Source organism: Quercus lobata, chromosome 1 (assembly GCF_001633185.2).
Source record: "Quercus lobata isolate SW786 chromosome 1, ValleyOak3.0 Primary Assembly, whole genome shotgun sequence".
Taxonomy (NCBI): Eukaryota; Viridiplantae; Streptophyta; class Magnoliopsida; order Fagales; family Fagaceae; genus Quercus; species Quercus lobata.
Window position 1 is genome coordinate 21,652,585 of NC_044904.1, and position 12,314 is coordinate 21,664,898.

Here is a 12,314-nt window from a genome sequence, read left to right on the forward strand (position 1 = left end):
TTCTTTTGCTGAATTTTCTTTTTGTTTTAGCTCTTTGGTCTCTCACTTCTCTACTAAATTTATGTTAACACATACTAATCTGATCCGTAAGTATCATATAATTAATATATAACTATATTTGCTTTCTTTTTCTTCTTTTTTTTGATCCAATATTTGCTTTCTTTATTGAGCATATACTCTGTCGTTTACTTAAGACATTTTTTTTTTTTTTTTTTTTTTTTTTTTTTTTTTTTTTTTTTTGAGTACAACGTTTACTTAAGACTTAAGAATAATAATATTGAAAAGTGTTTCTCAACTCTCGTATCACTGCCCTTTCCACTTTCAGCTTCTTTCTCATTATATTTTCCCTCCTAAAATATGTTGCTGAGAATAAGAGTCACGATAGGTAGCCAAGAGAAACACAGTACAACTGTTTGGGGTCTTGGCTTAGCTTTTGTGTGACTGAGGAAAATGCTTGTAAGTTAATCTCTCACACCTCTCATAATGCTCTTAATTTCCCTTGTATGTCAGAACCACTTTTGAAGAAATCACACTTGCTTGTTTGAATCATATCAATGTTAGAAGTTAGAACCCGTTAATTATCATTGTTTCATTCTTTCCCATCTAAACATATCTTTTTTGGTTTCTTTTTTAATGTCACTTATTGTTAATTTGGTTTTATTCTTTTCTCTGCAGAATTTTTAACTAAAGTTTTGTGTAGTATAAGTTGTATAACTAGTTCGTTTCATTCATGCACCTGTTGTTTCTCAAAAAAAAAAAAAAAATTCATGCACCTGTTGGCCCTAAATTATGAAGGAAGGTACCATAAATAATTACACATTCTGGGCTCATTTTCTGTACATTTAACATTATAAAACCAATTTATGGTTTAACTAGTTTCTTTTTCAAGTTCAACTGATAATCTATTTATGGAAAAAAAAAATCTCTAAAGGAGCAAACTTGTTTGTAATAGTAAAAGAAATTGATCACATATATTCCACTTGCCCTACTGGACTAAGACGGTGGAAACTGGAAAGCCATTATAGCTTCATCTCCAAGTTGCTTTATTTCTGTCTCACTCATTCACATGATTCCTGATGAGACAAGCCTTCGTGAGCCTTTTTCTTTTTTCCCCCTTGTGGCTTCTAACTCATGGCAGGTCAATTTCAGTGATTCAATGCTTGATGTTTACAAATGGTTGATTCGTGGCCTTAATATTTATACACCTCAAGTCTTCTTGTATTGCAGAACAATTCAGTTAACTAATGCCACACTCTTGGAAAATTGCAATGGGCTATGAAAGTTCAAAATCTATAAGGTTTGTCTCCTCCTTAAATAGTTGAATTTCTATAGTTATTTCCTATAGAATTTCAATTTTGATCACCTTCTAAATTATTTTTTGCAAGTGTTGGTTTCAAGTTTATGCTCAATATGTACTACTGCTAAACAAATCATGTTTTACTAGGATTTTCACTTCTAAAGAATTCATATTTTTATTTTCAGATTTCAAGATGATTCTGAATCAACAAAGCTTCATGCAAATAGTGTTAAAGACAAGGCTGATGGAACGTGGATACTGGACCCAGACACGATGAAGTACGAAGAGGAGGTGCCTAGGAAGACTGCAAAATCCTTGAAAGCTAAAGTACTATCAAGAGTATTTTCTGAGGACTATGAGAAAGTGGGGAAGAACATATTAGATCCTCGAGGACCTATCATTCGCCGATGGAACAAGATATTCTTAGTAGCTTGTTTAGTTTCATTGTCTCTTGATCCTTTGTTCTTTTACTTGCCGGTTGCTCAGGATGAAGTGTGCATTGCTATAGCAGTATCCCTTGAATTAGTTCTTACATTCATTAGATCACTGGCTGATGTTTTTTACATGATTCAAATTTACATTAGATTTCATACAGCTTTTGTTGCACCTTCTTCTCGTGTTTTTGGGAGAGGAGAACTTGTCATAGACTCTTCCAAGATTGCAGAAAGGTACCTATGCAAGGGTTTTTTTATTGACCTAATAGCTGCCCTGCCCCTTCCTCAAGTAAGTCACTAACTTATGCTTATAAAGGGCCTTTCCATGACATAATGATGGTTCTGTATGTAACAATGTGATTTTTTTCCTCTTTGTTTCAGGTGTTAATTTGGATTATTATCCCCAATCTTAGGGGTTCAACAACGAGAAACACCAAAAATGTCCTTAGGTTCTTTATAATATTTCAGTACCTCCCTAGACTATTCCTTATATTTCCACTCACATCACAAATTGTCAAGGCCAATGGTCTTATGACAGAAACACCATGGGCAGGTGCTGCATACAACCTAATGCTTTACATGCTGGCAAGCCATGTAAGTATAAAGAGAAGCCCATTTTATAAAGATTTTTGGAGCACAGTTGCATATACAATAGATAGGCTTTTCTCTTTATCAATGTCATAGTTATACACAAAGGAATGGTCATTCTTATGCTTGCATACTGTTACTCTTCTCTTGTATCAAGTAAGCATATTCATTGTATCCTTAGACATTAGAAATTTCACGAGTACATATATCTTGTTGCAAGTTTGAATTATCATTTCTTTCTTGTTTACTTTACAATTCCAGAACTTTGCTTTTTCATTATGTTGTTTGTTTATTCCCCTCCTTTCATTGAATTCATGCGTTTGTTTGGTCAATTATAAATTAGTATCTCTGCTTGGCTGTCTATAAAGGCCTTTGTAATAGATGGAGAATTACTAAATTGACTATCATGGAAGTGCCTTTGCTATAAGAAATTGACAATCTAGGTGAGTGTCTTTTTTTATTATTTTTTTTTAATACTATGTTGAGCCATTAATGGATAAGAAATTGGGGCTTTGAAGTGAAGTGGGTGGAATGTTCAACATTCAATGATATTTATCCTGAAATTCATTCCAAATGTACCCACTCTTAGCCACCTAAGCCAGAGTCCAAGGGCATTTTCACTGAAAATTTAGCTTAGTGCTCGACTTTTTGCCAAGAAGATGGACAAAGAGACTTAGAAAGGTGTTTTTGCAAATTCATTTTCTCATTTTTTACATCCTACTAAAGCCTAATAGAGGTTAAACGTGCATACATCATATTTGTGGATGGCCAATTTCTCTGTTTTTTGTTCAAACATGAAGTCAAGCTGTGACATTTAACCTGCTAATTTATCTTCTTTCAAAAAGGTATTAGGAGCTTGCTGGTACCTTCTATCAATTGAGCGACAAGAAGCATGCTGGAGAAGTGTCTGCAATGTTGAGAAGCCATATTGTCAATATGGATTTTTCGACTGCCACAGGGTTGCAGATCCTCATAGGAACTCCTGGTTCAAGTCAAGCAATGTATCAAATTTATGCAATCCAAATTATGGTTTCTATCAGTTCGGTATATATGGTGATGCATTGTTATTTGGTGTTACAAACTCACCTTTTGTCAACAAATACTTCTATTGTCTTTGGTGGGGCTTAAAGAATTTGAGGTATGTTTATCTCAACAACTCCTTACTATGGGAACTTTTACATACTATATGAATATAAAGTTTACCACCAGCCTTTCTTCATAGCACCTGAAGCAAATTTTATCTGTCACACTTGTAGAATCAACTCTAGGATTAGAATTCATTAAGTCATTATATTTTTAAGATATTCCATCATGAAGCATGTAAGCAGCATCCAGACCACCAGATAGTTGCAAAGTTCCACTCCTAATTGTCTTCATTTTCCTGGCAATTGAACAGAGCACTCTGTTTTTTAGTCCAGAGCTTAGTTGGTGAAAAGGAAGGAAACCTTTTCAACCACACTCGCATCAACCAACTAAGCTGTTTCATGCCTACTCCACACATTCGTATATGCCACGTCAACTGCTAAAATTCATCTATTTATAATTTAATCCCAGTGCTTTTGTAGTTGATGTGAGCAAATTGATGTATGCAGTTCCTTGGGACAAAATCTTTCCACAAGCACTTATGTTGGAGAAATAGCTTTTGCCATAATTGTTGCGACTCTTGGGCTGGTTCTTTTTGGATTGCTCATCGGTAATATGCAGGTAACTCCTCCAATCTCCAAAACTATAGTTGATTTTGCAATTCATCAAACTTGTAAGCATCTAGCTTGCTTTCGGAAGGCATTTGAAGTGTGTCAACTGTTCACCTAGTGCCTGTGAGCTTGTCACTGTTCACCATATCTTAAAGGGCTATGGTTCTGCTTTATTATTCAACCTTTAACTAATTATACTGGCAGACATACCTACAATCCATAACTGTCCGATTCGAAGAGTGGAGGATCAAGAAAACAGATACTGAACAATGGATGCATCACAGGCAGCTGCCTTCAGAATTAAGAAAGTCTGTAAGAAATTACAATCAGTATAAGTGGGTAGCTACTCGAGGAGTTGATGAAGAAACTCTTCTCAAAGGATTACCTATGGACCTCCGTAGAGACATCAAGCGTCACCTTTGCCTTGACTTAGTTCGACGAGTAAGTCATTTGTTATTGATACTTTAATTTCACATTCTTTGCTCCAAATAGATATAACCCCATGTTTTCACTTTTCATATAAAATGCACAGGTTCCATTGTTTGATCAAATGGAAGAAAGGATGCTAGATGCAATGTGTGAGAGGCTTAAGCCTGCTTTGTGCACAGAAGGCACGTTTCTAGTGCGTGAAGGTGACCCTGTCAATGAAATGGTGTTCATACTCCGCGGCCATCTTGATTCTTACACCACTGGTGGTGGTCGAACCGGATTCTTCAACTCATGCCACATTGGCCCTGGTGATTTCTATGGTGAGGAGCTTGTATCTTGGGCCTTGGACGCTCGTTCAAATTCTATTCTACCAACATCCACGCGTACAATCAAAGCCATCACAGAAGTAGAGGCATTTGCTATTGTAGCCGAAGACTTAATGTTTGTAGCATCACAGTACAGAAGGCTGCGTAGTAAACAACTTAGACACAAGTTCAGGTTCTACTCGCAGCAGTGGCGATCGTGGGCTGCATGTTTCATACAAATTGCGTGGCGCCAGCATATGAAACGGAAGGAAGCAGCTGAGCTCATAGCCAGAGAGAACAATGCAACTAATGAGCCTGAACCCCCAAAGCCTAGCTTTGGTGTTTTTGCACCAAGGTTGACAGTGAGCACCAGATGGGGTGCCAATAAGAATTCTATGTCAGCTTCTGGTTTAGTTAGCTCATTACGGAAGCCCACGGAGCCAGATTTTTCTACAGATGAGTAATGAATGGAGAATTCTCAAAAATTGTGTCATGGTTGTGAGAGAGCTGTGTGTACCTTATTTTAGGCTACAAAGGGGGCTAGAAGTGAATTTTTTTTTTTTTTTTTTTTTTCACTCTTTATTGTTGCACATAGCTTTTTGAAATCGTGTTTTGGAAACATGATTTTAGTTATAATTGTGAAATTTTTGATTTCACCATTTTAACTAAAATTGTGTTTTGAAAAAACTATTTTAGCAATGTGTGTTCCCATATACACAGTGTGTAACTATCACTATTCTTTTGTATTTTTAATTATTTTTCAATGTACATTAAAGAGAAAGTAAAGGAAGGCTTTACAAGTTTAAGTAACAATCTTTAATTTTAAGTAGAAGTGATGTGTATGGTAGCCAAAGTTAAGGGAAGAAGAAATAGCAGATATTATCATATTAGTGATAACACCCTTTTGTTCTATTAGAGGAACAAAAGAAAATTCTACAATTTGGTAGCACCTTTTGACTTCTCTATGTTTGCAGGCCTTGTCAGGAGAAGCTGAGCATATACGCATCTTGAACCTTCCTTTTATTTATTTTGTTCTTGGGTTTAAAGTGTGTGCAGTTGCAACTTGCAATGTGGATAAAAGTCAAAATAGCCAGGGACTCAAGCTCCTTTGGGCTAAGGTTTCTCTATTTTCTTTCTCTATAGCTCGGAAATAGTGTCCCCCCTACTGAAATTCCAAAATACAATAGTAAATGATAATTCATCATCTTATATGTAAATAGCTTGTTGATCATCTTCATAAATAAATAAATAAATTATAAAAATTAGTTTGTTGATCATCTTAATATAAGATTCTTTGGCATCCGTACTTCAAAAGATTTCTGGAAACTTTAGGAGAGTATGTTAACATCCTGTAGAGGCAAGTTTGCCTGCTTAACATACTTGCATCATGGACATTGATGCTAACATACTTGCTGCTCTGGAAAAGAGGCAAGTTTGGCTGCTAACATATTTGCATCCCCCCAGCACAGCATATTAGTAAATAGTATTTTTAACCCTCTCAAAAAAGAAAAAGAAAAATACCATGCTAAGAGCAAAGGACTTCAATCCCCATGAAATATATTTATATGACCAATGTTTATTTTATACTTATTGTTACACACAACCGTACACACGCATTTTTTGCCTTGAAATTGTGACAATTAGTGTAGTATTTACCCTATTTATATTCTCATGTGATGCATGTGTACCAAGCTTAAGGCACAACCTTATTCCAGCCAATAATCAACAAATCTCCACTTTGGATTGATTAAGCAAACAAAAAATCTTCCACCGCTTCCATCAAAACCTCTAAGGATTAACTCAAATTACAAACCCAAAACAAGTCCAACCAAAAATTCAAGGCAAAACCTAATAATTAGAGTAGCATGTGCAATCTCAAGCTAGTTATTTGAAGAGTAATGCTATCACTACAAATCTTCTCCACAAGAGGAAATTGACTGGTTTGAACACCTTAAAAAGGAGGAAAATAAAAATGATAATAAAAGTACAGGACTTAACAACCTTTAGCTTAAAAGCACGATGCAATCAGTCAGTGCCACACTAATTTTCGCATAATGTTCTTGAGGTTGCTTTTCCACTCGTCATGTTAACAGAAAAGATTACAAGCTGAAAGTGCAAAACTTTGGGGTTGCATTTTATTAGTAGATGGGCCTTGTAATTGAAATGGGGAGGCCTTTATTGTTTGGGAGCTTTAATATTCCAATATATTTGTGTCTGGTTCAGCAAATGTATTACAATAGAGTGAGCAAGGTGGAATTAGTAAAATCGAAGTCAAATCCCAGTCCAAAATAAGGTTCAGTCCAAGAGGAACAGGATCATGAAAATGCCTTGTGTAGAGTCAGAAAAAGTTAAGCTTCAACTTTTAAATTCTAGGTTGTATTGTGTCTTAGTAAATATTTGTAAATGACTCTACACACCTTCTAGCCTTAGCAAATTAAGTGAACATCATAAACAATCTTTTCTCCTAACAGTACCAAGATATGGATTGTTTTGGCCTATATGCCTATATGGATGCATGGTCATTCACATGGAACCAATTTGACATTACCACACATTTTGGACTTACAATGGATTTTTTTTTTGGGTACAGAGTCTGTAGACATTACTTGCTTGAAAGTTGAAATTCTGTTTCTCCTTTAAAATAAATTGATCATATGTCTGAATTACACAACTAAATTGGAATAGGGCTAGAGATGGGTTTCATGAAGGTATAGTTAGGTTTTTTTTTCCTTCCTAAGTTACTTTTAATTTAGAGTTATGCACTGTAGTCTGCTCTTACAACACCATCCCTTAATCTACGTTTGGCTCACAATTTAGAAGGGAAATAAATTTTAAAAAGGAGAGAGAGAGAGAGAGGAAAAAACTTTTATTTTCTATTGCTGGTCATAAAGAGAAAATTAAAAGGATATCCGTATTTGGTATAACTTATTCCTTATACCTAACTTTTTTTAGGGAAAAAAAAAATGGATACATTACACCATCTTTCATTTGAGGTTTGAGATAATATATAAATTTCATTCTTGCTTTCATGAATAACATGTAACTTCTTGAGTTTTGATTTAAATATAAGTATCAAAATAATTACTTAATTCCAAAATTTTGAGGTTGAATGCTATTACAAATTAAGTTCAAATATATATATATATTTTTTTTCTAAATTAATCATTTGAGGTTTGAGATAATATATAAATTTCATTCTTGCTTTCATGAATAACATGTAACTTCTTGAGTTTTGATTTAAATATAAGTATCAAAATAATTACTTAATTCCAAAATTTTGAGGTTGAATGCTATTACAAATTAAGTTCAAATATTTTTTTTCTAAATTAAATTCTTACCCAAAATAATTTAGGATGATGATGATTTTACAAATCAAACTAATTATATGATAAGGACAGTACAACGAAAAAAACAAAAACAAAAACAACATAATAATAATCATCATCATCTTAGGGGACTAGTAACAATGGTAGGAAATTTAGATATATATTATCTTTTGAAAGTTCAAAAACGTGTATAAACACCTTTGAACGTTTAGACCCCCAAATTACAACTTAATCAATTCAAGCAATATGTCAAACAACTAGTGTGCGGAAACTTAACATATGCTACCATATGAAATTGGTTAAAAACTATCTAAGCCAAAACAAAACTTAATCTACAGCAGATAATAAAAAGGCAAAGATAGAGAAGAAGGAAGATGCAAACACAAAGACAACACACGATATGTTATCGAAGAGGAAACCGAAGCCCTCGGCGTAAAACCTCTCCTCCGCCCTCCAAGCGGTAAACAATCCACTAGAAAATACAGTTGGGATATATGGATAGCAATAGACCCTCCAAGCCTAATCTACCCAGTGCACCTAAGCCCTCCAAGTTTCTTGCTCCAACGAGGTTGCGCCGAACCTTTTTCTTTTCTAGCTTCCCGGATTCCGCTACTAGACCGTAGCATCAACCAATGAAGATTGGTTCCTTCCTAACTGCTTCCCAGAAATCCAAACAGCTCTCTCACAGTAATGATAATGGTGAGAATCAAGTTTGGTATAATGTCTCTCAAGGATTTGACAATGGAGAGGAAGAGAGTTGAGGAATTTGAAGAGACTCTAATGTATAGATTATGGGTGAATCAATCTTTTTTTTCTTTAGAGTTTCTCTCTCAAAATTCTCTCTGGAAGCTCTCATTCAATCGTGGGTAAAAGGGGTATTTATACTGGAGTGGGAGAGGAATGTGAAACGTCAGGTTTTACAAAACAGGGGTGGCTCGCGGCTTGACTAAGTCGCGAGATCCAGTCGCGAGATAACCGTATGGCTTGTTGTCCTATTTTGTCCTGTAGTGCTCCAGCTAGCATGACTGTTCATCTTCCAGCATGCTTTGGCACGTGTGCTGCGTCTGGCGGCTTGCAGCAGCGAGTCACCCGCGAGTCCCAGCCGCGAGGCCCAGCCACGAGTCTCTGTTTTCTTGCACACTCTTAAGCAATCTTCACTCTATCTCACTCACTACCCTTACATCAAACCCACCTAAATACAGTGTTACTAAATGCTGAATTACAAGCAAATTTGGCACGGAATAAAGCCAATTAGATGGTTGAATAAATTCAACCTTACATCTTTTTTTTTTTTTTTTTTTTGGGTTCCTTTTCTCTAAGAACATTAGTATCTGGTATCTACAAATTATCCTATTTTACCATCTTTAAAGTTACTTTATCTATTATACCATACCATTTTACAACACACTCAACATCTCAAACTCTGTTTTTTTTTTTTTTTTGCCATTTTATTTAAATATTCTCTCTCTCTCTCTCTCTCTCTCTCTCTCTCTCTCTCTCTCTCTCTCTCTCTCTCTCCACTGCAACAATCAATTAACAACACCAAAAAAAACCCAACTACACCCACACTCATCAAACCCACCACCACCTTCAATCACCACCTCCACCACCATCAATCACCATCCATGGCCAAAACATCACCAAAACCCATTAGCAAGCAAACCCAATACCACCCATACCCATGACCAAAACCCAGCACCGATCTCGCAACTGAAACCACGCCAATTCAGCAACCACCAGACCTAAGCCGATCTTGCAACCACCAGACACCACCATGGCAACAACCCACCCCACCACCACGGCAACACCCATCGAAACCCACCCAAAATCAAACCCATTCCAAAAATCCAAACCAAACCCATCGAAACCCAGCCACAACCATGGTTACCCAGCCACCACGGCCACCATTACCCAACATCGGAACCCATATCACCACCATCGTTACCCAGCCACAACCACGATCCCACGCCACCACTGCACCTCCACGACTAAAACCCCCATGCCACCACAACCCTTAACACCACAACCCATAACCCCATAACCTACCACAACCTAGACCTACCACACCACCACCACCCACCAACCCAAAACCCACTCCCACACAAATCAAAACCCCACACTCATACCATCGAATCACATCATAGACCACCCCATGACCCAGATCAACCCATGACCACGCCTACCTTTGCCACTACCACCACCACACAAATTTTGGGTTTAAGAAAACGGGGTTTTGGGTTTGAGGAGAGGACGGAAAGAACAAGAACAAAAGTAAGAGAGAAGAAGGAAGACGGAAAGAAATGAAAGAAAGAGAGAAAAAAGTAATAAATAGAGAGAGAATAAAAAATAATAAAAAATTATAGAAATTTGCTACAGTACAATCATATATTTAGGATGATATTGCAGCACAATCGTAAGAAATTTTACAATTGGAAGACCGAGTAATGAATTTTTTTTGTGCTTTAATGTTAAAATATACCATATTATACCATATAGCATGCTAGGTACTAATGCTCTAAGGGTGGCTTAGTAGAGTGTGTTTGGGGCTTTAGATGAGCTTATTTATTTATTATTTTTTTTAAGTTTTGTAAAGGTAGTACAATCATACTTTAAAAATGAAATTTTAAAATATTGTAGATAAATTGGTAGTGAAAACAAGTTGGCATTTCATGCTCAAACAAATACACTCTTAAAATCTACAGCATGTTTCATGATAAGAAGAGCATAAAATTTAGAGAAATTGTAATCAAGTTCATGAGAGAGAAGGTTTCTATGAAATGAAAAAAGATGGAGATTAGTACACAATAGACATGTTCATGGGGTGAAACAAAAATTAACCTCAAAAAGAGGGACAAAAACAGTAAAAAGGAAACAGAATTGTGCCCCAATAACTTAGTCAGAGTCCCATATCCATTCTACCAAAAAACAACCCACTCTTTAAGGGACATAGTGTGGGCCCAATGGCTCTTATCAGACCACAATCCATTCCTTTTTGTGTGAATCTATTAATTAGCAATGGACCCACTTTGACTATTGGCCTGGCTGTGGTTAGTTTGAAGTGGTTCAGGCAAAAAATTTAAGAATTATAGAGTTAGTATATGATTTTACAACAAAAAGTAACTGGTGAAGTAATCTTTTAACTGAATTTGTCAAAAGGGATTGGAACTTATAGGCACCCTAATAAAAACAAAATAGAAATCAATCATATAAAGAAGGTGCTAATGATTTTACCCATTGTGTTCTTAACTTAATTATTTCAAAAGGGGTTTATGTCATTGACTGGGATTTGGATAAGACAATTTGAAATGATTCATTAAAGCCATATTCATTGGAACAAGTTTGTTAAGGACATATGAATTTGGATCAAGTTTGACCATTTACCAATTACTTGCCCTGCAGGAAATGGAGGGAAATAGGTAAATTGAAAAAAGAATATAAAACGAGAGTTGTTAACCAAATTGTCGTCTAATAAAACCAAAAGAAATCACGAGCCTCACTACTCATCCAGACCCATATAAGAAAAACACTTTTATTTTACCACCGAAATACCTAACTTCATGTTCCATGCATTTTTGGATTGAAGTGGAATTAATTGTTTCCTTGAGATTTCATACGACAAACGGTTCCTTAACTTTCATGCATATATGAATAATACATATTTTCCCTTCTCATAATACCCAAAAAAAAAAAAAAAATTGTTTTTTTAATATATTTTTCTCTCTTTCCACATGTTAAAGGAGGAAACAAAGGTCATGCTCTATGTTATGTTTATTTTATTTTATTTTATTTTTTTTTAAATCATTTCGAACAATTTTTTTTAAGGTGAGCGAGGGAGCAAGTGGAAGTGTGGAAGCCTATAATTCATCACATGTCCAGATAGCTGGAATCTTAGAAGAGTATCTTGTCCGCTCGTTAGTTAAGCAATAAGTTTAAACACTTTCTTTTTTCATAATATTTTTCAAATTGACTAAAGTGGTTGTTAGAATTATGGTTAAATAATTAAATTTATAATTCCCAAAAAACTTAAGTTTCATGAAAAATCGGTAATTTAACATAGAATGAGAGCAAATGATCCTAAGTTTGATCTCTTTGTCTAGGGATGTACAGCCAATCTGCCAAAATCAACCCGACTCAACCTGCCGAGTTGGGTTGGTTTTTAGGGGTTGGTTGGGTTGTGATTTTTTATTTTTTATTTTTAAATAATGGGTCGAATTGGGTTTGAGTCATAAAATTCACAAATT

General features: G+C 35.5%; 1 protein-coding gene across 3 annotated transcripts; it reads left to right on the forward strand.

Moving 5' to 3' along the window:
• The first annotated feature begins 324 nt into the window (after window positions 1-324).
• Window positions 325-5,421, forward strand: LOC115983301 (protein CNGC15b-like). 3 transcript variants are annotated; one of them, XM_031105955.1, is made up of 8 exons: window positions 325-456; window positions 1,212-1,297; window positions 1,483-2,020; window positions 2,113-2,325; window positions 3,165-3,457; window positions 3,912-4,023; window positions 4,218-4,454; window positions 4,546-5,421. In XM_031105955.1, the coding sequence occupies exons 2-8, from the start codon at window positions 1,245-1,247 to the stop codon at window positions 5,209-5,211; spliced, it is 2,112 nt and encodes a 703-aa protein (XP_030961815.1). In that variant the 5' UTR covers window positions 325-456; window positions 1,212-1,244; the 3' UTR covers window positions 5,212-5,421. The 3 variants fall into 3 exon arrangements, with proteins under 3 accessions (XP_030961815.1, XP_030961809.1, XP_030961819.1); XM_031105949.1 differs by having other exon boundaries at window positions 1,228-1,297; XM_031105959.1 differs by lacking the exon at window positions 325-456 and adding an exon at window positions 1,120-1,138 and having other exon boundaries at window positions 1,228-1,297.
• Window positions 5,422-12,314: the final 6,893 nt, after the last annotated feature.

What these genes read in the sequence shown, in the direction of transcription:
- LOC115983301 (XM_031105955.1), top strand. Translation starts at nt 1,245, where the DNA reads ATGCCACACTCTTGGAAAATTGCAATGGGCTATGAAAGTTCAAAATCT. An exon ending in GAAAGTTCAAAATCTATAAG is followed by an intron (nt 1,298 to 1,482) that starts GTTTGTCTCCTC and finishes TTTTATTTTCAG; the next exon opens with ATTTCAAGATGATTCTGAAT. An exon ending in GCCTTGACTTAGTTCGACGA is followed by an intron (nt 4,455 to 4,545) that starts GTAAGTCATTTG and finishes TAAAATGCACAG; the next exon opens with GTTCCATTGTTTGATCAAAT.